Below are 27,524 nucleotides of genomic sequence, written 5' to 3'. Positions count from 1 at the left end.
CTGTAATTTCTACAAACCCACAAAAAGACACCCCCAAAACAGAAAGAACACATACAGTATTCTGCTCATCTGTGCTTTGCTGGAGTGCTCTAATTTGAAGTGCAGTAAGGAGACACAAAGAGGCATAAAACCCTTTAGGCTGTTACTTGAAACCAATCTCTTCACTAGCTGCATCACTACTGCTCACCTCCTCCTCTGTCCCACAGCTCTTGACAAGATCTTCAGCTATACAGTTCCCCAACAAATTAGCACATTTGTAAGAAAAAGGTATAAACAGATAATCCTCACTAAACTCCGGAATCATCCTAAGCATTCATTATATTAGTTTTCTAGTCCTGGAAGGATATTCTCTTCTGACCATGTAGGTGTTAAAAGGCAGACCTGAGCCCTTCCTGATATTAGAATGAGTGTACTTTCCAAGAGACACAAACAAACAGGAGCTCCCGTAGCATTATGGCTTTCTGTCTAATCAACATTAATGTCAGTGAAGTTGTTGCAGAAATCATCCACTCTTCACACACAATAGAATTCATTATCTTACTGTAAGCAAAGAAGCCAGAATAAAAGGAAAAGCAAGAGCCTAGAATTAACTGACTGCCACTGAGGAATATCATGAACCTAATGCCCTCAATCAGTAACAAGAACACCTTGTGGACGCACAAAACTCTAGCATGGTAGCTGCAGCAGTAACCTGGCTAGCACCAAACTGGTTACATGCAGAAAGCTCCCAGTTTGACACGGTGAGCTCTTGAGGAGACATGGTCACACACCAGATAAAGGAGCCATCAGTGTCCAGATTAGTACATTTCTTTGCAAAGGTAGCTCTTCTTATTGCAAAGCCCTGCAGTCATTGCTATTTATCAGCTCTCTGAACAAAAGTCTGTAGTAATTCATTCAAGAATGTTTCACAGCCCCACCAGAAGACAGTTCAGAGCATCCTTCCTATTTCATTGCAACTCACTTCCAGTCTGGTGGCTACAAGATTTGATTCAGACTGCAGAGGTCCTTTAAGTGTTACAGAACTCAGCATCTGGATGGGAAGTGCATTCTCACTGATACACATAAATATAACATTAAAGATGCAGCGACATCCCTTGGGCACTATTGCATAGATGCAGCATAATTTGTACCTGTGGTTATTCAATAATTCCAAAATGTTTTTCTCTCCACTATGCCCCACAAACTTCCTCCCTCTAAAAGAAAGCAGCATGCTGCATTATGCTCTGAAATAGAGATTTAGGCTTCTTTCCTGTATATGCAACACAGTGCCAATCTTGGAACATTTAGTGCTTTCCAGGAATCACAAAGGACATGCACACTGAAAAACCTCTGTGGAAACACATGGGTATGATTAGGCACGTTTGCCCACGGCAACAATTTCCATGCTTTTGCCTCAATGTCTTCACCTTGCAGGAAGTCCAATAATACAATTTCAACTTTTAGACTCCCCTATCCCAATCCCCAAGGCTGAACAAACTTCCAACCAACCACAAGAATACTTATTAAAACCTGAGTTATTCAGCAGGACCAGAGTAGTGAAGCCCAGGGATGTACAGAACAGAATGACTGGCAGAAGCAGAACTGTTATAAGCCAGCTGCTCACCCTGCTGTGACAAGCAGCAGTTCAGAATGCATATTTCAGGCACAGGAATAGAAGCAAGTGTCCTAATTACCTCTTCTCTAAATCTTTTTCCTCCTGCCGCATGGAGGTCAGAAAGAACATAGTATCAATTTGAAATGATACATAGATTAGATAGAGTATCAAATGCATGCGGTGTAACAGTAGCACTACTGATCTGTGAAAATTTGTGAAAAGGCATTGTCACATTCTACACATAATGGAAAGGTAGACTTGATTTTATTACACAAGTTAAAATTTTGACAGCTTTTGGAGATAAACACAGAATGGAAGGCTTTATCATCTACATGCTCTCCACACCCAAGTCTACTTTTTCCAGACAAGCTGGTCTCCACATAACTCAGAATAAATAAAATGTGAGCCAGCAGATCTGAACACAGAAGGTGACAGACTGAGTAGTTCTCCAACAAGAAACCTATTGTATCTAGGCTGTTTACAATTTTGTCTGTCTCTATGCCTTAAATGTATATGAGATATACAAGAAGCACTTTTTTAAAGAAAATGATTGGTTTTGAACAGAGCTCCAAGCATATTTATTTTAAAAATGCCTCAGAAAGAAAACTAAACTGCGCATTCTTCATACTTATTGGAAGAACTCTGCTACACTAACAAATGTTTTATGGTTTATCACTGGCCTATCCTGTTAGTCTGCAGGTTGCCACAATGGATAATCCTTAATGTTCTTTCAAAAGAAAAAAAAAAACAAAAATCCACACCAAACATCTTCCTACCAATTTTTAAAGAATAGGTAGAATAAATGACCTCACTATAATATGCAGAAAGTGTGCAAAAGATATTTGTAACCTTTCCAGAAATTGCTTTTACTCAAATACCTGTATAACATCTGTCAGTGCCTATTTTATTTTTTTTTTAATTTTATTTTCTAGATGCACAGGCTTTTAACCAGCTCTAGACTGTAGTACCAAGAACAAATACTAAAAACAGAACCAGCAGATAAGCACTGCTATACAAGAAATTGAGAAACCTTAGAACAAAGTAATTCTGAATTCTTTCTTGCCTCTTTCTTCAAAGATGTTGATCAAAACACACCCTGTTGCATATCCAAATGGCCAGACAGCTAATTCACAGCACAGTTCTAGAAGAATCAAAGCAGCTAAATAGAACAGTTTTACTAGCTTTACTAGCTGTAAAATAGTACTATCTGCCTTGGCCCTTCTCTTAGGAAGGAAGCTCCACTCAAAAGGTGAAAACCTCTCTCCATGAATTCAGAGTCTGGCTTTAGCAGCTTCACTGCTACTTCAACTGCAAGCACGACACAGGAAGAACACTACTTTAAAGCAGGCAGCTCACCAGACCATATGAACATGGGACTAAACTGGCAGTCCTCTTTTCTACAGACAAACAATTTTGTATACAATTAGAATTCAAAACATACTCATAAAAAAAATCTCTGGCCTTAATGGGTCTCCATCATTGACAGCCAGTCCCACTTTATGAAGTCAGCAGGCTAAATATACTGTATGACAAATACACTTTCACTGCTTAGGTATGATCAGACAAATAACCCATAGCAATCCCACTCATAAATTCACCTCATCATCACTGTCTGATGTCTCAGAGTCTGAAGATGCTGTAGGTTTGCTCACAGGTGGTTCCTTTTCTTCAGAGTCACTGCGTTTCCGTTTGGCCAATGACAGGAGCTCCTGGGGTAAAAACACACACATTTATTTCAAAGCGTTGTAATTAGTTTTAACAATCCAGGTCAGTGCACACACAGGTTCTCTGCAATATCTGAGCACATCTCAGTAGCATGATTATTGCCACCTACTAAGGAACAAGTCTACTTATGTTTCATAAATATAGATGTGCACACACAATTTTAATACTGGCTGCTACAAAGGGATTTTAAAGATAACCAGCTATAAAAAGTAACTATTAGTACCATTACTTTCTTGGTATAAACAACGTAAGACAAATTACTTCTAGAGACATGTCCAGATTTGTCTCACTTGGATTGAGTAATAATTCAAAACCACCCCAACTACACCATGAAGCATTAGCCCTAAAAAGCCTAATACCAGTAGATAGCAGCTTCTCCTCCTAAACAAGAGATGTTTGCAATTATACACTTTTAAGGGGAAATCACCTTTACATAATGGTTGGTAATATTTAATAGCTTGTTCAATTCCTTTTCATTGTTGGTACACACCCCAGAATGCACTTAAATCTTTGGATAGGCACAGAGCAGGTACCAAGCTCAAAGTCTGTGAAACTTAGTACAGCTCTTCTGCTCAAAAGAAAGCACTTCCACAAGCAACACACACCCACACAAAGAACTACATGGCTCTCAAATACTCTCTTCATCTGCTGTTCATCACTTGTTCAGGTGACACAAGCAGTAGTACAAAACAATCATTTTTGAAGCTGTGTTACTGTCTTTGCAGTCGGGGACACAGAATCTACTCTCAGAAACATTGCTCTGGGGCTGATGAATCTTAGTTGGGTTTGGAAATACACCCCCACCCACTTCTGCAGTTTTGGGAAGTTGTTGCTGGATTGGTTTCCATTAGCTTCACAACTGGAAGATTATCTCAACAAATTGATTACAGTTTAGTACCTCATGTGAGAATATAAACACTGCAGAAACTGATGGTCTGCCTACTTACCAACAAAGAAACTTCCATTAGTAATGGCATTTTACTAAATGCTCCCTAAAGAAGCCCTGCAATATCAACATTGTACATTTGCACATTTAACAAATCTCCTCTGGAAGTTCCTGAAGAAGCTTTAATAGTGCTTCTCTTTGGGAAGCTTCTGAAGAGGAGCATTACTCTTAAGACAATAAACATTCCTTTTTTCTTTCTTTCTTTCTACACTCGTACTCTGTTTTCCAAGATGCTATATTTAAAAGGCTGATAGCCCTTTGATTCAACAAGCCTAGATTGCCATGGGAAGCTATCAAACATTTAATCCACAGGGATTAACTCGATATTTAGCATTTAAGTCAGTATTGTCTCATCTCAAAAACATTGCTTCCATGCTACCTGGTCTTCATCTTTGCACATACATCTATCTCCCTGCTGTTACAGTTGCTACAAACAGCTCAGCTGAGGGGGAAGCACCTACTCCTCAGGTACAGCTGCAGATGATGCCTGCTGCCAGTGAGAGATGGAACAGATGCAGAACCACGTGGTTATTCCTACCACCATCACTTTGACAGTCTGACTAATGCTAGAGCTAGTCCAACTCCCATTTTCAAGTTCTAAAACTATCAAACTGATACACTAGCAGCGAGACGTTGGCAGCCCTAAGGTATGCAAGATCAACCACATCAGCTCCAGTGTATCTGTTTTAACAGAGTATCTGATGTGGTTTTTCTGAAGCCCCAATCTGCAAAAGTATTTTTGAGTATTTGGGAAGGCTTTTTTTTGCAACATAGCAACAGCTTCTATATTAAAAACTCAGAAGGTTCAACACATAAATTACATCAGTCACATCTCCTTCAGCATATTCGATCCTCCAAACTTCTCCCCGGAGCAAGCACCGCCAATACAAGCTGTAACACACTTCACCTATAATGTCCTTATTTACCATCGGAATCACGCCATCAATATCTGCTACACTAAAAGGTGAGTTTTTGAAAGCAGCCCCATCCAAAGAGGGAGACACCGCCTCTGCAACCCTGACACGGTTGAACTCACACCAGACATCGCACTCACAACCCGGGGAGATGCTCTGACGACAAATAAATAAATACTACCCTTCCTTACACCTACAGGCTGGTTTCCCATCAACAGAACTCCCCCAGCGCAGTCACCAAGATTGAGGGCGTCGCACTAAACACTCATTAACACTCCGGGAGCCCGCCTGCCCCGACGAGAGGCAGGGACCTGACACGCTGCTCCCCCGGCGTACCAAAGTAGCACAGAAAAGTTGCCCAGCCCTTTGGGCCTCTTTCCCCACTATTCGAGGTGAGAAGACCGCTAGCAGCCGGGCCTCGCTAACCTCTCCTCATGGCCAGACAGCCCCGGAGCATCGCCCCAGAGCATCCACCGCCCGCCCCTCCGTCCCGCCGGCGCGGAGCACCGGGCCCGCTGCAAAGAGCCCCCGCCAGCGCGGGCCTCCTGCCAGGGACGGGCCGGGGACTCGCCGGAGGGACGCGGGCTCTCCCCACGGCGGCCGCGGGGCCCCATCGGGCTGAGGAGGGCGAGAGCGGCGCGGAACTACCGGGCGGGAGCGAGAGAGGGATGGCGGCGCCGAGCCTCGCGCGGGCCGGCGATCCCAGGCCCCGCGTTCGGGCCGGGCCTGCCCGCGCACCTGGTCCAGGTTCTCCTCGCTGCCGCTGTCCTCGGTGTCGGAGTCGATAAGGACACGGCCTTTCCGCTTCTTCACCATGGCGGAGCCGGCGGTGCCCCCTCCCCGCCCCGGCGGCGGCGGCGGCGGCGGCGGCGCTCGCACGGCCCGGCCCGGCCTGACCCGCGCCGCCCGCCCGCCCGCCCGACACAAAGGGCACCGCGCATGCGCGGCGCGCGGGGCGGGGCGAGGGCGGGGCCGCCGCCGGTGCAGTCCCCTCACGGAGCCGCGCGCTGTCCCCTCGGCCGCTCCCGCGGCGCCCGGAGCGCTGCGCACATCAAGGGTTGCACCTCGGCCGCTGCCGGGACATCGGTGGCCGCCGTCGGTGGAGCCGGCGCGGCGCGGTGCCCGTTCCTTGGCCGGCCCGGGCGCGGCGGACCCGGCGGCGGGAAGGTGAGGCGGTGTGGGCTCCGGGCTCTCTGGGTCACGGAGCAGGAGCGGCGAGGCGGCCGCTCTGCGGGGAGGGGGTTCGGCCGCCGCCCCCCCCCCCCCGTCCTCTGCCCGCCGGGCTCAGGCGTGCGGGCGGAATCCGGGCCCGGTGCCCGGGCCGCGGCGGAAGCCGAGGCCGTGCATCAGGCTGGCGCTGCACCGGCGGGCTGCTGGAGCCTTGCCGAGGGACAAAGACCGGGCTGAGGGCGAATGTATTCAAATTCTCCATTCTCTGCTCGTACTTGGGTGAAGCGATGAAGAGACGGGGTTTCTTGATCGTGAGCTTGCCTCCGATCTTGTGAAGTGCACGATAGAGCAAAATGTTAATTTATTCAGTGTAACTTCGGACATAACTTAATTAGACTGTGAGAATAACAGTAGTATATTATACAGGGAATAAAGGAATGTGAGTGACATATAGACGATATGAGTGGGGTGCCTGACTCCCATTTTTAAAAGCTCAGAGAAGCTGAATGTGTGTGACATCATTTTTGTTTTGTTCTGTGGCATGAAAAAAACAACAACAAAACAATCCCTGTTTAATTTTATAAGTAGGAGAAAATAACCTCTTCTACTGGTAAAAGCATCTCCTACTTGTAAGAGCATTGAGCAGAGTTTTCCTGAAGCCTTATTTTAAAAACCCTATTGAATTGCAGTCTTCCATGTTAAACTTCATGGTCTTTGCAAATGTCTCTGTAATCCTCAAATAGTTATATTGAGGATGTCTTGGAAGAATTATATAGTATGGCTGCTGCAGGACATCATATTTGAAAAGTCTAGTCATCTGTGTCAGATGAGATTGTAATTTCTGTCTGTGTGGCAGCAGCATTTGCCTGTTGTGAATTTGTGATTTTCACACAGGGAATAAAACTTTTTGGCTATATAGGTGTCATCTTGTTTTTGCTGGTGTTAGCCCCTAAACTTATTTACAGTGGAAGAGAAGAAGAAAAATGGACTTTGATTTCTATTTACATTTTTATTTGAAGTAGTTCACTTGGGTTTTCTTATTTGCAGGGGGAGAGGGGAAAGCATGAGGTGGAAGTCAGTAAGTAAATTCGAGCTCTGAGGAAGTGTCATTCCTGATGGTTTTTTTTTCATTCTGTTTCCCAAAGACTTGGATTTCTAGCTAATATCAGTTATAAAAGTTAGTTTCACAAGCATCTCATATGTAATTTTTGTAACCTTTTCTCTTTTTCATTAAAGGGTGAAGATCAACTACAGTAAGATAGCTCTGAATACTAGTTTTGTTGTTAACTTCCAATCTATTAATTGCCTTACTGGCCGTGAGTTCTTCTAGTTACCAGTATGGCTCTGGCTGTGATGCTGCTGAACGGTTCTTCCTTCCACAGCGGATGCTGCAGGCACAAAGTTTTGCTCTCCTTACTCGGACCTCTCCTTGGCAATTCAAAATTGTACAGCAGCTACAGGAGGCCAGGGGCAGAGCCTGAGAAAAAACCCTCTTGGCAGAATGCTGATTTCAGCTTTAAGAAGGGCATTGATCACCTAAAGACTCAGCTAAGCTTGCTGAAGAAGGAAACCCAAGATTACTTAAAAGGACCTAGAGGCCATCCAGTAAGTCAGCACTTGTTGGAACAAACAAAGGTGTTGTGGCAATTTAGGAGCCAAGAAGATTTAAATAAATGGGTTATTTCCTCTGATGTGGAGATTGGAGGGAAAAGTAAAGTTTACATCAAATTGGGCAGGAATAACCAGGCTGCTCTGCTGTATGGAACCCTCAATACAGAAGTACCTCGTGATGGGGAGACAAAATACAGTGGATATTGCAGTATGAGATCCAGACCAGTGGTGGTAAGTACAGGTCCATGTTTGCACAGCTTCTGTTACTGATTCTGAGGGTGTTTGTGGAATCCCAGTGACAGCAAGTGACCTGCTCTTTACTGCTGATCACTTTCAGGACTACTACATTTTCTCTCAGAGATGTAGTTACTGCTGAGCCTGCTTTGACCTGGAAGGAACTGAAGTTTTTTCTTCGATTTTGTTTTTCTTTCTTAGAAAAGGATGAATACATATTTGATAATTTACTTAATGTACAATAAATAGACCTGTTTGCAGCGTCCTTACAAATAAAGGATCTGGAAAGAATCTTTGTATCCAAAATTAATTGAACGTGTCATAAGTAGGATTTTTCTGGGCTTTAAATTGGTCTGTTCATCAGACTCAGTTAGGGTGAATGAACTAATTTTCTCACGGAAGCAGAAAACAGTGCTTTGAAATGTTCTTTTTAAAAGGTCTGCCTCCTACTGTACATCAGAAAAAGCAAGACAGAAATATTTGCTAGCTCAGAATTAAGCAAAGTAGACCAGAAATGGGTGTGCTTATGGTTTCACCCCTTATTTCTAAGAACCTTTTAAAGCAAAGGAGCATTTTCACACACTGAATAAAATCCTTAAATATTTAATGTGTTCTCTTGTTTGTGTCTTGGCACAAGTACTCAGGTAAAATCATTACTGGGCCAGAATTGTGGGGAGCAGATAATATGAGTAAGCAAAATCAATGGGTATATGAGAGACATATGAACACTGATTAAAATGGTGACATTGGATCAAATGAGCGGAACAACAAGTGGAGTCTTGTCCGAGTTAAACTCTCAGCACTGCTACTGACTTGTGCAAATGTGACTCAAACTTTCACCTCCTAATTCTGAAGTACTGGAGTGTATCTGTCCATCTTTATTTGAGTAGAAAGGTCAAAAGCATTAAAACCATAAAATCAAGTAGCTACAGGCTTTATATTTATATATTCATAATCTACTTATTCTGTTGCCTACGAGTTGGTAGAATGATAGCTGATAGGTGACCATAGTGCTGTGAAATAAAAGGGAAAATAAAAATTTTGGTGCTGATTTTGACTTCTTGGTAATTCTGGTGAGGAATAACCCTGCCCCTCATTGCTCCAAGTGACCTCAGTGTAGTTCTCTGAGGACTCTTGGAAATGACATCATGCAAATGACAACATCAGGATTTTTCGGATCTTTGGTAAAAATGCATTCAAGAATTAGACATGCTTGCAATATTATTATTTTACACAGTTAATGAAAAAAAAAAGTTGGAAAACATTAAATACTGCCAGTGTTCATTAGTCTTCAATTAGGAAGTTATCAAAGGAGTAGATTATTTTATTGCTTCAGTTTCCTGTTGTCACTTCTGAGTTACCTAGAACTGACCACAGAATATTGAACTTAGTGAACTACATATGTGCTGATCTGTCACGGTAGCATTTGTGTACTTGGCTGATAGGGAATTCAGTCCTAGGAAGGAGGTCCGATTTCTGATAGTTACAAGATTTGTGGCTTATAATGAAAGTGTGAATCCTCAGAGTGGCAATATTGGAATTTGTGGTCTCTAATACTGTGCTGACAGAAAGTCAGTGAGCTCAGCAGCCAGGGTGATGACAGAGTAGCTGTGTTCACTGTTACAGTAAATTCTATCTGACATAATAACAAGGGTAGTGATCAAAGCAACAATTGTCTGTTCCTCATAATGAAAGTGTCCCTCTATTAAGGAGGAATAACTCTATTTATCAATAATTTGTAGGGATCTTTTAACAGGAAGAAGTATTATGACTGGTCAAACTTCAACAGTCTGTATTTACGTGTCCGTGGTGATGGCAGACCTTGGATGGTAAACATTTATACAGACCCTTACTTCTCTCATCAAAAGGATGACCTCTACAGCTACTTCATGTTCACCCGAGGAGGCCCATACTGGGAGGAAATTAAGGTAAGCTAATGAATCTTTCAGACTAATGAGACTGCCTTGAGGTCCTGGCCAAAACATGGGAAGGGGAATTCTTGCAACATTCATAGTTTGTTTATATTGCTGTCCACTTGACGTTTTCATTATACAATAGACATGTATGTGCCTTTGGCTTGGAAGTTCCCAAAACTGGACTGGGGGAGGGTGCAAATGTTCCTCTGAATGCCTACTGTTGGTTCCTACTGGAGTAATAGGATAGATGCAGCAGTTGAAACTTAGTGGGTATTGTCTGGAACGTTCTCTGTGATAACCATTTTATCTGTAATACAAATGGGTGTAGGCTGACGTAGGATTTGTTCCATGCAACAGGATTTGCTTAACTTGCAGCCTGTCTGGAGTCAGCCAGACTTAAGTGCTGGGATTTTGTCATGTGTGACCCTTGACTCTCTGACACAAAATAATTTTAAGAAGTGTAAGTTGTGGCTTTTTTTCTGATTCAACTTAGGGATCTTTTGTAATTGTCTGATGACAATGATAGGGAGGTTTGTACATCCTTATGAATTGGTGTTGAGCACCCCATTACACCATTGTCCAATCATATGGGAATAGCCTGCTCTTCCACAGATGAGGAGCCAGGAGGATGAAAGCTGGGAGTGTCATTGCTGGCTTGGATGTTTTCCTCTCGCCCTCATCAGCCACCAGCCAGCCCTGCTTTCTTGCTCCCTCTACTTTCAGAGAAATTTTTGCATTATCCTGATGTGCTTTGCTAGAGATACTGATGGCTGAGTACAAAGTTTGCACTGTGAAATCCACAGCCTGGTGCAGATGAGCTGTCAGTATGTACCCATGCTAGAATTTCTGGTTTATGTTTTCATGTTATTGGAAGATGTTCTTGATTGAAACAGCCACCTTCTATGCTGCAGCCTTTCACTGTGTCCTGAGAGGGCAGCACTCCTTTGTGATGGCTATGGCCACCACAGGACAGGGTGGGCCTGGAGCTGGCTGTGAGTGGCCAGCTGAAAAGGTTAATATGGTCCATTTCTTTGTGCCTGTTTTATGTACCCAACTAATGCCAGTACCAGATATAGCCGAGTGTTGCTTCACTAACACGTTATTTCCTTTTCCCTAAATTTCTGTTTTATGTACTGGTGACACTAAAGTCAGGTTTTTTTTGTTTATATCAGATTCCATTCTCCAAATTCTTTCTCTCCAGTCGGGGAAGAGTCCAGGATAACCAGCATCCTGTCTGGTTAGACAAGGCAAGTTTTCTGGAGGCTTTATTTGAAATTTCTTTTGAAAAGGCATTATAAGGAACACACAGCTGCTCTGTAAAAAATTCAGAATTTCCCTCAAGATGATATTGGCCTGATATCAATAACTTACAAATTCTCTAATGTTTGTGAATTTGAAATTGAAGGGCCTCTTCATATTATAAGGCACTTATTCTCATGTGTGGTAAATGAAAACATAAAGTTGTATGTGGGGTATTTAAAAATATTTTCTAGGAGCTAAAGGGACAAATCAGTACTTGATCCAAGTATCCTCCACTGGAGCTTTGTTGATGGTTATTTTATGTGTAGCATTTGAGTGTAAAAATTATGCACTTGCAGTGTAATTTTACAAATGTATTTTAAAGAAACCCAAAAAATCAGGGAAGCAGTGTGAACGTAGTTTAAGAAATCTTAATAAAATACCTTGGTCACACACAGAATATTTGGAGTTGGAAGGGACCCACAGGGACCATCAAGTCCAACTCTTAAAGGAATGGCCCTTGTGGTACTAATGTATATTTTCCCTAGGAACCTGGAAAGGCAGAAAATAATTGTTAAATAGGAATAAAAAAGGCAGGAAACAGTCAATGTATCTAGGGCTTGCAAAGAAATAGATTCTTCAGAGCAGAGAGTTTAGGCGACTCCCATAGATTATCTGTGACAATGTGATTTGGAAAAAAAGGAGCTTTAAAAGCTCTCTGGGCTCCAAAAGCCCCGGGGCTTGCTGCTGGGGAAGGAATAGCATTGAAAGCATTAGAATGATCCAGAGATGTGTCAGTGCATTGATCTAGCTTTATTCTGTTACTTATTTATATATATTTAGACTCAAACACACTTTTTCATCTGACACATCCTAGGTATTATTTTCCTGAACTTACAGCAGTCCTTAAAATCATGGGCATTTTTCAGACCTGCACTTTCAGGAGGGCTTTGGGGCAGCTCAAGTTCATGAGGTGGCCTGCACTGGTGACTCCCCAGAGCTGTTCAGGAGGGAGATATTTTGTAACATGTGAGAGCTGAGGGAGCACTGGGGCAGGCCACAGGCTCACAGAAAGCATGCCTGAGCCACAATTTCTTATATTTAAGAACCTTATTCTAATTGGAAAACAGTGGTTAAGAACCCTGTCTTACTATTAAATTCAGTAATTAAGTTTCATGCTAGCTTAAAATTAGGTTCTAAAACGTCTGGTTTGGCATTTTCACAGAGTAGATGGTGTATCACTTATCTAGAATGATCCCTTCCATCTTTAATTGCATCTTTGTTTTTCCTATTCATGAATTAATTGTGATTTTATGAAAATGTGTTTAGAAACCAAATTATGATGAAAGTGGCTGTACAGAAACCATGAAGGATAAAAGTAGCTGTTGCCTTAGGCTTGGGCCATTTTAAATCAAGGGTTTGTTACTATAGTGGTAGAAAGGCAAATGTGGACTAATTTCCCACTGGGGTCGGTATTGGAACAGGGATAGGTAGTGAACTGTTCAAGCCTTAAAAAAGGCTGCTTTATTTTGAACACCAATTGAAAGAAGACAGCTATGAATGGTGTGTAAAATACAGAAGTGGGAGATACAACTGAGTTTGATTGTAATGTTATAAATACTGTTCTATCCTCTGTGTCTTTTAATTAGATTAGAACCCTTGGATTCAGCATTGGAGATAAAGTAGATGGTCCATTCCAGCTGGAGATTGATTTTATTGGTCTGCTAAAAGACAGAGCTCATAGAGAAGAGTTTGCCTATGAAACATATGACAAGAACACTCCAGTCTAAGTTTTGGCTGGTATCCTTTGGAAAATTCTTCAGATATTTGGTTTATTTTTATAAAATACTTCTTAATGGGGCTTTTAATAACTTGAAAAGCTTATGTAAACATCAAAGAGATAAGTGCATGAAGTGTGACAGCACTGGCATCTTTAAACTCCCAAATACAGAATCCTGTAGAGACTGTAGATAGATGGACTGCAGTTGCAATGTTCTTACAAAGTAGTAGCTCTTCCCTGGGTAAGTTTTGGCTTCTGGCTTGACCTTTACTGAAATAAAAGTATTTGACAAATTTTTTTTTTTTTGTCCAGCACTTTCATATTCTACATTGTGTTCTGTTGACAGCTGTAAAACACATGCATCTGCTAGTTTAAAACTGAAAAAGGTATGAGAATTAGTACTTTGGGGACTGGTGCTTAAATGTGACTCTGCTACTGCAATTTACTAAAGAGCAGCACCAGAAGGGGAAAAGGCAGAAGTACTGAGTTGAAAGGTTGAAATACCTAAAAGGTATTTCAAGAGAGCTTTGGCTCTTCAAGAGAGCTTAAAAAAAAAAAAAAAAAACAACAACAAAAAAAAAAAACTGCCACAATGGAAACGGGAGCTATGCTGAGGAGGCTTGACGTTTTGAGCTGTTGAGGAAAATCCTATAATGTTACAGAGCCAAGGTTGTTGGAAAGAGACAGTGCTCCAAAGGAGGGAAAGAAAAGCCCCAGCTGTCTGCTCCCTGAGGGGGCACAGCTTGGCTTACTGTGCACCATTACAGGGCAGAGCAGATCCTACTGTTGCTGTGTGCAGTTCGCCTAATGCAGCTGAGGTGTAAGAATTCACAGCCTCAACTGGTGGCACAGAACCTCAATACCTGCCTTTTTCAGAGACAGACAGTTTTCAGTAATTCAGGATAACCACTCAGCACTTGCTTTGTGAAGTATGTGTTGCAGCTGTAATGAATTTAAGTAATCAAAGCACTGACCTCTGCAGTGACCTTGTTTAAGTATACTTTAGAAATATTAAGTGTACCTGTATTTTATAGGTAAGAGAGCACAATGAAGCAAGCTGAAGCAGGATCTAATTGTGTGCAAAAGGAAAACAACAGTAAACATCTTCATTGTAGAAGGAGGATGAGGGCTGTTGATTCTAAAGATACCAAAGCAGACAGCTTTCATGGAGTGGGAGGCAGGTGAGTGGTGAGGAAAACACACAGTAAATACAAGTGTGAACAAAAAACACTGCCACAGTAAGAAAGGAGTTATACATAGTATACTAAATGATAGAGCCAGGACATATACAAAATATTTATTTCCCACATTAAATTTATTTTTAAAAATTGCTTTTTCTTGACATTGCAACATATATCTGATGCAACACTAAATTCAGTGAAACATGTAATCACAGCTGTTGAGCAAGTACAACTGCTAAACTACCTTTTACTTCTCACCCTGACAGCTTTTCTATGTATTTTTAAATGAAGAAATAACTGCTTTTAAAACCAAGGTATTGAATGTACCTCAACACAATTATAACCTATTTTAAGCATCTTGGAGATGAAAAGCAAGAGAATTTTAACATCTGTTTACTATAGAAAGGAACAAAGCCTTAACTGTTAGGAGCATTCAGGTGGTAATTTGTAAATTCAGTTGACTTTTTTCAAAAAGGTAGTTACAATTATGATATGCATTAGTTTGCCAGAGAGCTTGCATGTTTTTTCTTCTCTTTGATATTCCCTACTGTTTCATAAGCATGCAATTAGAAATGCTGAATAACTGCTGTAACAATATAAGGATTGATCTGGAGAACAGGGCAAGCAAGTACTTCCAACTCTTGTCATTTTGAACATTGTGGAACATTTTGAAGCTTGCTATCTAAAGCCTGCATTCTTGCACACAACAGGTGCATTCTGATGGACAAGTCTATCCAAAGTTGTAAGGAGGCTTCTTGAGCATCTTTTTCCACTTAACATTTTCTCCTTTAACATCTCTTAGTCAAGTAAATTAGTTAAATGAAAACATTATGAAGCAACAAGAGAGTTTTAAGGCCCTGAAAGTTTAGACCTCTCATCTCAGTGGAGAAGTTGTTCACAGAAACATTATGCTCAGAACACATTGCAAGGTCTCATTAATTACTCTCTAGCTTCCACTAGCTAAAAGCAACCTGAACCATACACAAACACAAGCCTTTACAAAACAGGAACAGTATTTACAGTGATGTCTTGATATGTCTTATTTGTCCTAACACACAGATAGACCTCTACATTTTCCAAGAGCACGAGCCCTTTTCTTCTTTCTGTCTTGCTCAAGTGACTCACGCCTTTCTTCCCTGGAGGAGGGGAAAAAAAAAAAAAAAAAAAAGAGCAACCATGTCAAGTTTCATTAAAGGTAGAGACCCCAGCAACCAAAGGAATCAGAAGCTGACCACAGCCTAACATGAGTTTAATCAGTGTGCTGCCTTTGCCATAGGCAGAGATAACAGTACTGTTATGGACCAAACCCAAAACTTCGGGCAAATACTTCTGCTCAGACATACAGGTCTAACACTCTAGGTAACATCATGTCAATATTGACAGCTTCTTCCAAGATGAAGGTAAATGTCCATACTCCAGAAGCAATACTGTTAATGGAAAACAAGTCTAAAATGCAGGACAGCCTTTTGTTGGCCTTCCTGAAATTGAACAGTCACTGGAAGGAAGAATGGCTTTAATACAAGAGTATTCTTTCCTAAACTATATTTAAATCCTAATAAGAATGAATCACCATATTTTAAGTAATACTATCCATAAAAAGACGAGTGGCGTACTAACCTTGTCTGGAGATGTGGCTGTTTGTAATTTTTCTTATGTGAACATATATTGCGAACAGCATTTTCTTTAAATTCTCCCCATGGTTTCAGTCGTCCTACAATTTAGGGGCAAAAAGAGAGACTAGTTGAATCATTTAGTAATTGTGTGCCTAACTTCTTATAATGACTTTATTCTAGCTAGCCTGTTTCTTGCTGGTTGTCTTGAAGATGAAATGCCTCTTTAAGCTGTATGATCAGTTTTGCCAGCCCATTCCCTACAAGTAGTTCTGTAGGTAGTAATAGGTGACTGTACTTAGAAGTAACACTCACCATGCAAAGTTCAGCTTCTCAACATGAAATTTAAAAAACCCACCTCTATGGTGTAAGGAATATTTCATATTTCCTGTACATACATCTATTCAGTGGAACAAAAGGATACTTGTTCTTGTATTTATGGTCTTCTTGTCATAAAATACTAATCTTCAGTAAGGAAGCTTGAAAAGCATATTTTATGAAGAAATTTAACATCAGACCACAAGGGAACCCAGGGAGAAAGGAAAAGGGACAGGAAGAGAGACTGTAAACTTTGTTCTCACTGTTTGTATCAAAGCAGCCCTGTTGGAGCAGCTGAGTGTGAGGGATGTGACCAGCACACACTGCACAGGGTCACGGTACCTTTGTGTGGCTGATACCGAAGGGGCCGAGAGAGACTTGCTTTGAGATCAAATGTCTTCTTTCCACTTGTGGGTTCTGCAGATTGAGCTCCAAATTTGAAGGGGGTAAGAACTATGAAAAGCATCAAGATACCATAATTAGATTAGCAGGAGCATCACTGTTCACAGGAAGACCACACTACAATTATCCAGACCAAAGAGCCATTAAATACCTCTGCTGCTACCTCTAAAGATAGAATTGCACACAGCTCCCTTGAAATAGGGAGGGCAAGAGTTGCAGAGTACTGGCCCTTTAGCTATGATTATACTATCAAAGAGCACATGGAGCTCCATGTGTTTTTCTAGTCCTACAAGGCAAATTGTGTTTCTCCTATGGTTCTTTGGAACAAAGTGTTTTTTCATGTTAAAGAAGCATTCTTTTGGAACAGGCCAGCTTCAGATCAACATGGAACTTTGCCTGCCCCTTAAAAATATTAGTGTTATTATACAGCAAACCAGGAAGCTCTGGGTTCTTGACTTGCATGGATACCCTGTGATGCTAAGGATGACAATGACTGGATAGCAGAGCTGTGCTGCTGCAGAGATTGTTAGTAATCAGAAGACTTCTGATTTTTCTTAATTTTAGTTCCTGAGTTGGTCAGGGTGCTGAGGCTGTTTTACTGGTTGTCCTAAAGCACAACTAGTAGCCTGATGCATGCTAACCCCACAAGGAATTCTCTGTGCAGACAGAGTGTCCCTGAATTTGCCACATGAATCTTTTTGCTACATAGTCCTTAAGGTCTAGAAGATTTTCTATCCTCTTTTCTGTAGGTAGCTAGGTACCATATGTTTAAGTTATTAAAAGTTAAGGGTTAAGTTAAAATCTAAATATTTTAGTCAAACCACTGGAAAACAAAGGAAACAAAGAAATTACTGATTCTGCAGTTTCTGGAGAACCAGTCATAAATTAGAGAAATAAATTAAAACCTGGGTCTAACATGACATTTGGTTGTTAAAAACTCGTATAATAATTCATTAAGATGAAGTCTGAAAGAACCAAATATTCACCATCCACTTTACCCTTTGATGCAGTCAGATCATTATTTCTTGCATTTCCCTTACTCTTCTTCTGACTTCTTAGTTTGCAGCCCTTTTGAGTGTCAGGTGTGCAGATCTCCATGTATGGAGACATTCTAGATGGAGTCTTGGTAAGGGAGCGTTTATGCTCATTATCTTTTGTGGCATCTGAGAACCTGAAATGTTTTAGAAATATGAAGATAAATTTAGTCACCTACAAGGAATGTGAAGCAATGTGCCAGAATATAGAAGGTCCTGCATTCTATTTTTATCACAGGTAGAAAGATTTACTGTCTGAAAGATGTTCATAGCTCATACAAAAACTGTACTACAATACCTCGCTGGTATAAAGCACTAAGTTTCAAGCCAGTGTCAATAGCCATAAGTAATATTAGAAACTACAAAGAACTGACCTTCTTGTTGTTTTGAAAAGCAAATATATTTGGATGCAATAAGCTAGTAGATTTCTTCAATAGATTTTATTTACTTTAGATATGGATTCTGTAGTAAAACATTGTGTATTTTGTTAATTTTAAAATTCAAATGAAGAAAAACCAAAAGACAACAGAATGCTAGACCTCAAAGACCTACAAGAAGCAGCAGCTAAAAATTTTGAAACACACAGATTACCTGCATACCAAGACACATACATTCCATATGTATATATACACTTTTAATTAATACCTATGGTTACTTGTATATGTGTACATGCATAAAATTCAAAACCTTGGAAAAAGATACTGAGAATAAGCTATAAGTTGGCAAGATTTAGAAAGACTGAGTAAATGTTGAAAAAGCTGTTTCTGTAGGAAAGCAAGTTCACGATCAAGCACAGCTTGCAAGGTCCATCACAGTGCAGCTTTGGACAAATGGAATTTCAGAAGCAAATCCCCAAAGTAATGTTTTGATTCACATATTGCTAGGAATCATGTAGGGCTGCAGTGAAGACATCCAAGCCCATCCAAGAGGACACTAAAAGGCAGTGCATTTTTTACATTTGTTATCTGTTGAAATCAAAAAAAGGACATTTAAAGTAAAAACAAAGCCACTAAGTTTGTAAACCTGATTTTGACCTTTGAACAGAAGACCTGCATTCCAAAGTCACATAATTATACATTATCAGACACCAATATGAGAAGTTGTATTATCTGACTTAACAATCCCACACACACTTTTGTCAGGGACAAAAAAAATCCCCAGCAGCCATGATCTTGGCATGCAAAAGTTGAAAAGTGAAGGTCATCAGAGAAAGTAACACAACCAAGGCCTGCAAACAACCACGTATTGTTAGCAATGGGACAATGTCTAATCAGAATTTCAGTCTCAGTGGAAAATTTAGGAAACTGATTAAAGTAAAAATCAATAGAATAGTTAGAAATCAGAGAAATATTAAAAATAAAGGCTGTGTTAGAAATCCAAGCAAAAGGACATTTATGAACAGGATACCATCAGGGATGTCCTTCCAATTCCTTCTTTTAAAATGTTTCTTAACCAAGACTTCAGGAAAATTATTAAGAAGTGAAGAAAACATACTGATAACAGAGGTTCATGAAGTATTAACAACTAACAGAATTAGATTACTGTGGAGGAATCATGACATATACATGACATTGTAAAAGTAAATGAGATGAGCACTGAGTAAGAGTTAATTCATTTGGCAGTTCCTCATGACTTCTGGTGCCAGCTGGGTTGCCATGTCCTAGAAGTGGTCGGCTTGTAGTGGTCAACCACAAGAGGACCCCCGCTGTGACACTGAAGGGGAGGGGAAGTAGAGGACAAAAGGAAGAAAGCACCAAAAAAAACATTGCAAGACTCACCTGGACTACTGAAGGAAGTTCTGATTTAAAAAAATTTACAGATAAATTAATTCAGATAAACAGAAACAATTAGGTTGCCTGGCAAAATAGAAAAGCTAACACAGTAACTGAAGAAAAATAATTTGCTGGATTTTGCATCAATTGGTTTTAGCAAAATTAAAGCCAGGATCTGAGAGCCTTCTAACAGACAAAAATGAAGAATGAAGAGAGTAACAGTATAGTGAGGCATAAACCACCCACAAAGCCAGGCTGAAAGTTAGTAATCAGAATTAGTCTTGCATAGGTCACCTTTGGAAGAGAAATAATGCAGCAAAATCCCAGTCAGTGTTATTTCACGCCTATCACTTCAAATAGCTTGCTGGTAGCTTTGGTTTGTTCTTTTTACCTGACATTCATTTTGGATGTTGAAAGTACAGAAGGGTGAAATGAAGACTTCTGGGTTAAAACACTCCGATTAGCAGCGTTCAGAGAACTGCGTGGTGAGCGTCGGAGGTTACTAGGAGTGGCAGTGTTGGAGAATCTGCCTCTTTCTGGATTTGGGCTGAATAAAAACCTTTTGCCGCTGGCTTGTTTCTAGGGAAAAGCAAATTCTGAGTTACCAGACTGCTGAAAATTCATCTACAAAACAGCAAAGAGGAAGGGAAGATACACAGTGAAATAGAAGCATATGGCTTCTTCAGTTTTGTCCCTTTTTTTCCCTCTTTAAAAGTATATTTTAAATTGAAGTATTTTTATTACTACTAAAATTGACCTGGCAACACATACCTTAGAATGTGGAGTATCTTTTTCTGATGCTCTTAACGGATTTGATTTTCTGGTCAGCACCTACAAATAGTAATTTGTCTGAAGTACACATTGATACAATATATGTCATGAAAAAATATAAATATAGTATTCAGGAGTTTCATTCATTGTTACTGTTTGATATAGACCTGTCAGTGCTAGAGTAACTGACCTGAACAATTCTGTGGCCATTGACATTCGTTTATACATTCACTGATACATTACTGTCACTTCTTTTTAGGCTCTACTACACTTTGTGAGAGGCCCTGTTAGCAGCTTTCACCCACGTGAGGGTGAAATACAAGAACTGAGAACACCACATACTGTATGTATTTTTAAGGAGAATCATGTGCAGCCATGGGATGATAGTTCAGACACAAGAGAAACTTAATATTTAATTCATGCACTTCGAAAAATAACCTGTCCCCTTGGTTAAGTTTTGCAGCAATTCAAACAGTTGTAAACAAAAGTTCCAGGAGATCTTTCACAAAAGTAATTGTGACAGTTATTTTTACTCAAAAACAAGGCAGTTGTTGGTTTCTACTGCTGTACATGGTTAACATGTAAAAACTCATATACCAAATAACTATATATAACTAGTTATGTAGGACTACATTAAATTTCATTGATTACAAGATTCCACTGCACATTCACATGACGAGCTACTTGCTTATCTAAAGAGACCTGGTAAGGGCTTTCACAGAAAGGGCCTGGAAATAAATGAATATGCCACCAATGGCTATCTTCCTGTGTTTTCTTACCTTGACTGCGCTGCAATTCTCATTCAGTCTTTTTTTCCTCTCAATGTAGTCAGCAATAGATTCCATTTTCTTGAACTGAGCCTCATGCATCTTCTTAAAGTCTAAGGAGTTCCAGAGATAAGATTCACAGATCTGACATGGTTCTAAGGAAGTTTAGTACTTGACAGGAGAAATTTATTACACCAATTGTTCTGGCCTCAAAGAAGTCAACACATCCCTTTAATTAAAGGCTGTAGACCTTTAATTAATTTAATAACAGCTGCCCAAATAGGACCAAAAGAATCTATTTCACCAGCTACATGGCTCGTAACCTGGTAATCTGGAGGATTATAGAATCATGGTTTGGGTTGGAAGGGGCCTTTAAAGATCATCTAACCCAACTCCCCAAATCTGCAATTAAAGATAACAATAAATACTCCTACATTTCAGATGATCTAACACATTGTAAGAAGCAATGAACATGAGCTAACGTATAGTAGTGCTGCACCATCATAGTATTTATAAAGTGAAAACTAAACAAGCAGGAGTAATAGCATGTACGTGTTCCTATTCCTTGAAAATCATTAGTGCTAGTATTGGATTGAAAAATATGTTCCATAAAACAGTTTTTTAACATACATGCCAGTCATTTATTACTATGAATTTACAAGCTGGAACAGGTACCTTGAAATGAAACATTTGAGAAACTTGGTTTTTTGCTTGCTTTTTAAAGAGAGAATATTCTTTTATTTAAGCAGAAATAGAATTTTGAATTGTAAAAGTACCAAGTCAAGTCTCTCTTTACACAGATTGAACACATCTCTTTCTAAAGATGGTAGGTTTTCTTACTTGGTGTAGTAGCTGTCATTCCCATTTTTGCAGGCCTAGATGCACGGCCTGCACGTAAAGGGATCTTCCCTCCTGCAGGATGAGCATTACCTGGTACAGTAAGATTAAATAAAATCATTATAACTCCTTTAGGATTATTTAAAGGAATCACAGAACTTTGAAATATTATTCCAAGTTTGTTTCAAAACATACTCTTATCTCCTCAAAGTGAGTGTAGATCTTAAGAAATAAAACCAGCTGGAATAGGTATGTTCTAAGTCTCTCAAAATTATTTTGATTGGTTCATCAGTAATAAGATATCTTGACAAACCACAAGCCCAGCATGAATCCTAAAGTCATATTGGGTTTGTATCCTACAATAGTAAAAATTTCTCAGGGAAAGTTTACACAAGAACTGTGGTTCTGGTAAACAAAAACTTCTAATTCACAGGCCTTGGATCTGTGTTTTTAAAATGTTGATACTAAAGAAGAAATACCTTTTTGCCAACTTTTCTGCCACTGCCTTAATTTACATGCAGAGTCCAAGTTATTTTTGCCATCTTTGCTCTCAGGTATAGTAATAAGCTCATGCTCACATTTTAATGATTTATTTTAAGAAAAAAAAAATAGGTAAAGATTTTACATTAAGTAACATTCGCATATCGACAGCAAACATTTGCATTTCTGGTCATTCACATCCCCTCAAAAGTAAACTTAGATTACCTCAATGTATTGAAACAAATCCTTATTGGAAACAAGTAATGGCATGCAGTTAAAAATAATTGTTGAAAAGTCAATTTGTCAATATTAAATGCAGGCACTTGTCACTACACCAATAGGAAGAGATGAGCACTGTACGAACTGTGAGGATAAGTGCTGCCTCAACCCAAGTATCTTAAACATACCCTATTGCTTTTGTTTTTAAAAGCAACCTTTGTGAAAAAAAACCCACATTTTTGAGTTAGTTCAAAATTATTGGTGGTCTCCCCTAAGATTGTCCTTGTAAATTCTACAGAGCAACAAGGATCTCTATCAAACTTACAGACTACATACACTGAGCCTAACAGCAAATGCAGGTGTGTCTTACTTGACAGATCCTCAACATCAAGAAAATCATCAGATTGTGTAGACAAACTCATTTCTTCATGTCAGCTGCATACACAAAGCAGCGGGGGATAAATTAATTCATACTTGCAGTGGCATCAAATTTGAACGACTAAAAATGCCACAAGATGAAAAAGTGATCCAGTGGAATACATTCAGATACTCTTAGGTAGTTCAAACAAATGAAAGGATTCTACATTCTTTTCTGCTAATTTTACTCCTGGAAAGGAAAAGTTAAGTGTTTGCCTATAGAAAAAGATAAATTAAGCACGAGGAAGCAAGTCCTCCCTTTCTTGCCACCTCTTAAAGGCCAAATAACACCTCAAGGATATTCCAAAAGACACTGATCCTTTTGGAAGAGTAAAATTCAAATAGACTCAGATCTCTGAGAACTCCCTTACTAAGAGTTCTGAAGTCAAAGCCAGCAAAATTCCTACACTGCAGAATTTGTGGATTTGTGTTACAACATGTTAAACAAGTAAACTCAAACCAGACCAATTTTCTTCTGGTATCCCCAAAACAAGGTACTGATCAACAGACATACCACAATAAAGACACAATAAAATTCTCTTTTGTTCATTCTAAGTCACATAAATTAAAGCTACTTTTATCCAATTCTCTACTTACGTTGTTCTCCCCTGCCTTCAGTAGAAGTCTTCTCCGCTTGTTTCTTCTGTCCAGTACCCATCCCTGGATTCTCAATAGCCCTCTCTTCAGTTACTTGGTTTTTGTTTTGTAATACCTTCTGTCCCTTTTTGTGCTCACCCTGAGGCATTTCATTTTCTTTCATATCAGAATCCACCTGCAATTTAAACATACTTTGTTGAACCAGTTTATTCCAACTGGATAAAGAAAGGCTGTTGTTCTGAGAACAGTGAGTCAGTGGAACAGACTACCCAGAGATGCACAGCCTTCATCCTCAAGGGTTTTCAATGCCATATTGGATGAAGCACTGTGCTCTAACCTCTTATCTGTGTCTGCTTTGATTGGAAAATTAAGCAAGAGATTTTCCAAAGTCCAAACAGAATTAACCTGTGAAATACTTAAAATGTTATTTCACAAACTTAGATATATTACAAAGTTTTGACCTGTATAGCTCTCACAGTTTAGTGTAAAGTTACCCTTGTAGATAAAGGTTATTTATTCGCAAGCAAGAATAAATTCACTGGGGACCTTCATTCTTATTGTTGTAATTTTGTGTACTGTACAATTCTCTAACAGTAAAAGATTAACATGCCTCATTTTCTCATTTCCTTCCTCTACCTCAGTAGAAGTCTTTCAGACAGTTCTTAGTTTACCTAGTGCTTGTAACTAAAAAGAAATCTACCTTCATCTCACTTTGAAGCTCTCTCCCTCAGTCACACAACCCTCACAATAAAAAAAAATTATGAGGTTTAGGCAATTGTGCAAATTCTGAATTTTTTCTGCATCAAAAAAGCAACAACAGCCTTATTTTAGATAAATTCTGAAACTAGACTAACATTCAGAATAATATAATGAACTAGTGAAAGCAGTCTTACACTCAGATAAAGTGTCTGGAATTGTATATTTCTTAGAGGAATTTATTATCTTGAAGCAATGACTAGCAAGTAATGTCTGTTTATTATGGGACAGCACATAGATAGACAAAAGTCAGTCCTACAAATACAGTAGACCAGTACCTAAATGCTTGCAGATGAATTTTTATGTGTCTATACACACACAAACACACATATATAAACTATAAATGGCAATTGAAAAGAAATCAAGTGTGCTTAAATTATGCACAGAGTAAGGGAGGACAGTCAGCACACAAAAGCATGCAATGCAAATCACCTGTTTCTCATCAGAAAGCACTGGATTTTCTTCACTGGTATTCCTTTCCTCACAGGAGTTCCTCTTTTTTCTGATTTTCTTATCTTTACCACATCTTTTTGTAATAAAACACAGTGAATCAGACATAATTTCCTCCTGATTGCTCAGTTGATCCAATTTAATGGAAGCAGATGCACTCTTTACAGGACCCTGTAGCAGAAAAATAGTGTGACTGAAAGATATCCAACACAAATATAAATTAAGTACTCCAGGAACAGTTTCAATTTTATTATTGCAAAAGTATTTTACACAGAGCATAAAGAGTAGCATGCCATGTAGCAGCATAGTAATCAATAAACTGGCACTATCTAGATTCCCCTACGTGTCAAAGCCCATCGTTTGGATACATTAAATACAATTCCTCTGATTAATTTATCATATTTAATTTTAATACAATTATAAAAGCCTAATATTTTATATTTGCAATCTAACTTGCATGTCGTCATGACCCTCCCACATTTGTGGAATACTCTTCAGCAATAGAAACAGATCTCCTTTCCTGCTTGTGAAAATTTTACAAAAGCTGACAAGGTTTACACCTGTCCCACAAACTTTTAAACAAGATTTTTAGGGGATGCACTTAAAGGGAGATATATTTTAGAAAAAAACAAATAAATTACTTTTAATCCAAAGCTTCAAAAACATTGTCACACTCAACAAAATAATTCAGCTTACAGAAAACTTTAAAAAAAAGTGAAGAAAACAAAACCCTAAGAGGCAAATAGAGGAAGTAGCACAACTGTATTGTTTTCATTATAGTGGAAGTAAATTGTAGTAGATGCAAAACACTTTCCAATTAATATCTAGTCCTCTTCTTTTAGGCATGCAAAATGAATAAAATATTTTTATATTTGGTACTGAATAGCGTCTGGAGCCAAACAAGCAAGAATTAAGATTTGTTCAGTGAAAAATGCTATTGTTCACAGAGAATAGTTTTGTACCAATGCTGAAAAATACACAGTTAATTTTGGCAGCTGGAAGGAAATCAGCTTTCACACACATAGAGGCAGCTTCAAAACTAACATTAGCATATCTATTTCCATCAGTACATAAGTACTTTAGAGTAAGGGCACTAAGAAGAAAATGGTATTTCTATTACAGTTGCCATCAGGGCCATAAACACCCTTCAGCACATGTCCCTTCTACGGGTTACAAATTAAGGTACATTTCTTAAAAGCAATGGCTGATTTATTATCTGTTACCATATTTTCCCTGTCTTCTTTTGTCCCTTCAAAGTGTTGCTTCAATGATTCCATCAATTTGTCTGCCTGAAGAGAAATTAAAAACAACACATAAACCAAACAGTCCATTAAGTCATTGAAGAGCTGCATAAGCCCAACCTGCATCCAACAAACCAGTCCAACAAAGCAGAAGAACATTTGCTGAATCCAACAGAATATGGCATACCTAGAATATTGTTCGAGTCAATCAACTAGAGAAAGTGCCTAAGACCACAGATAAATACGTAGCATATTCTCCACAGAGGCACAAAGGCAAAACTTCCCTGACTAGGTTTCTCCTGAGCTATTTTTCAGGAGGTTAATTGTTCAAGGAATGAGACAGTTCTAAGCCTCACAGTGCAGCTGAACTTGAATTAAACTTGTATCAAATTTCTGCAACTGCTTCTGTTTTGGCCATGCTACACGCAAAGTATTATTTTCATCCCTTGCATACATCCAGCAGTAAGAGTAATAAAATAACAACGAAAACACACCATCCATGAGTCAAGCTGTGGAAGACTCTTAAACACCTAAATAGACAGGTCAGCACAAAAACAACCAGAACACCCCAAAACTAACATTCTCAGAACAACCCTTAGTCCTGTGGGGACAGGGAGCTGCCTCATCCACCCCAGCCGTACATCTTTCTTTCTTTTAAGGTTTTGTACGACTTGTGCCGCTGCTGGCAGCGCCGCCCGGGAGGGGCCAGGCCGTGCCACACACACCTGCGGCTCCAGGCACGACCCTGGGGCGCCTTTAAACTTCTCGCCGTTAACCGCGCCCTCTCCTCCCTTAAGGTACTATGTTGTCACTGTTCCTCCCGCTCCGAGTCGTGGAGGAAAAAAAAAAAAACAACAACAAACAAACAAAAAAAACAAACAAAAAAAACCCCACAAAACCACCAAGCCAAACAACCAACCACAACTCCCCCCACTGGGGACAAACAGCACGGGGACACCGGCGTGGGGGAACAGCCGGGCCGGAGAGGCGGGGGCAGCCCTGAGGAACACCGGAGCCCCGCTCTCCCCTTCCTTCCCCGAGTGCCTGCCCGCATCCCGGACGGCAGCACAGCCCCCGGGGCACCCCACGCGAACGCAGCGCCGCTCCAGACCCCGGAGGGAGCGCCCCGGCAGGCCGGGGCCGCGTTCTCCTCGGCTCACGGCCGGGCACAGGAGGCACCCCAGAACCCGGAGCTTCGTGGGCAGCGCTGCGCCGCAGCCGCCCCACCTCACCCGAAGGTTGGCCCTCAGCCCCGCAGCCTTGGCGATGCGCTGGAGCTCGGCGTATTTCAGCGCTTCCAGGGGCGGCAGCGAAGCGAGCGCCATGACAGAAGCTGCGACCAGCCCGGCCCGCCGCGCGCCAACCGACAGCCCTCGCGCCGCCCCCGCCGTTCAAACTGTCCCGCCGCGCCAGCCATTGGCTGGGCCAGGGAAGGGGGCGTGTCCCAAAGGGAGCGGGGCGCGGAAGCCGCCAATGGCGACGCGATCCGCCGCGCGTGCTTACTTTCAAGCGCGATGAGGCGCTCCCGGCAGAGAAAGGCGCG

At 40.4% G+C, this 27,524-nt stretch overlaps 3 protein-coding genes across 6 annotated transcripts in view; 1 reads left to right on the top strand and 2 right to left on the bottom strand.

Annotated features, from left to right (window-relative positions):
• The window catches only part of RTF1 (RTF1 homolog, Paf1/RNA polymerase II complex component), a 29,334-nt gene extending 23,258 nt beyond the window's left edge, over window positions 1–6,076 (bottom strand). The window contains exons 1-2 of the mRNA XM_062494738.1: window positions 5,918–6,076; window positions 3,193–3,303 (exon numbers count right to left, since the gene is read on the bottom strand). Of these exons, the coding sequence (XP_062350722.1) occupies window positions 3,193–3,303; window positions 5,918–5,995 (189 nt within the window). The 5' untranslated portion in view covers window positions 5,996–6,076. The remainder of the gene's footprint in view (window positions 1–3,192; window positions 3,304–5,917) is intronic.
• A 1,611-nt stretch (window positions 6,077–7,687) lies between these two features.
• On the top strand, window positions 7,688–13,426 carry NDUFAF1 (NADH:ubiquinone oxidoreductase complex assembly factor 1). Its single transcript, XM_062495261.1, has 4 exons — window positions 7,688–8,191; window positions 9,937–10,122; window positions 11,283–11,357; window positions 12,999–13,426. Exons 1-4 carry the CDS (start codon window positions 7,688–7,690, stop codon window positions 13,137–13,139), a joined length of 906 nt encoding a protein of 301 aa, XP_062351245.1. The 3' UTR covers window positions 13,140–13,426.
• A 707-nt stretch (window positions 13,427–14,133) lies between these two features.
• Window positions 14,134–27,497, bottom strand: NUSAP1 (nucleolar and spindle associated protein 1). 4 transcript variants are annotated; one of them, XM_062494504.1, is made up of 12 exons: window positions 27,214–27,497; window positions 25,964–26,029; window positions 24,723–24,911; window positions 23,535–23,709; window positions 21,825–21,914; window positions 20,997–21,097; window positions 20,218–20,277; window positions 19,838–20,025; window positions 17,627–17,811; window positions 16,581–16,691; window positions 15,928–16,021; window positions 14,134–15,446 (listed from the first exon to the last, which is right to left on the bottom strand). In XM_062494504.1, the coding sequence occupies exons 1-12, from the start codon at window positions 27,304–27,306 to the stop codon at window positions 15,359–15,361; spliced, it is 1,440 nt and encodes a 479-aa protein (XP_062350488.1). In that variant the 5' UTR covers window positions 27,307–27,497; the 3' UTR covers window positions 14,134–15,358. The 4 variants fall into 4 exon arrangements, with proteins under 4 accessions (XP_062350488.1, XP_062350489.1, XP_062350486.1 ...); XM_062494505.1 differs by having other exon boundaries at window positions 17,639–17,811; XM_062494502.1 differs by lacking the exon at window positions 27,214–27,497 and having other exon boundaries at window positions 25,964–26,255.
• Between the last annotated feature and the right edge of the window lie 27 nt (window positions 27,498–27,524).

Source organism: Cinclus cinclus, chromosome 6 (assembly GCF_963662255.1).
Source record: "Cinclus cinclus chromosome 6, bCinCin1.1, whole genome shotgun sequence".
Taxonomy (NCBI): Eukaryota; Metazoa; Chordata; class Aves; order Passeriformes; family Cinclidae; genus Cinclus; species Cinclus cinclus.
This window is presented reverse-complemented; position numbering and strand designations above follow the sequence as displayed.

Bases quoted from the DNA above. Each gene is read 5' to 3' on its own strand.
- NDUFAF1 (XM_062495261.1), top strand. From the start codon at position 7,688: ATGGCTCTGGCTGTGATGCTGCTGAACGGTTCTTCCTTCCACAGCGGA. The intron at 10,123-11,282 runs GTAAGCTAATGA...TGTTTATATCAG, and splicing joins CATACTGGGAGGAAATTAAG to ATTCCATTCTCCAAATTCTT. The intron at 11,358-12,998 runs GCAAGTTTTCTG...TCTTTTAATTAG, and splicing joins ATCCTGTCTGGTTAGACAAG to ATTAGAACCCTTGGATTCAG.
- NUSAP1 (XM_062494502.1), bottom strand. From the start codon at position 26,140: ATGTTCTTCTGCTTTGTTGGACTGGTTTGTTGGATGCAGGTTGGGCTT. The intron at 21,098-21,824 runs GTAAGAAAACCT...GGAACTCCTTAG, and splicing joins AATGACAGCTACTACACCAA to ACTTTAAGAAGATGCATGAG. The intron at 15,447-15,927 runs GTTAGTACGCCA...CCCCTCCTCCAG, and splicing joins CAGCCACATCTCCAGACAAG to GGAAGAAAGGCGTGAGTCAC.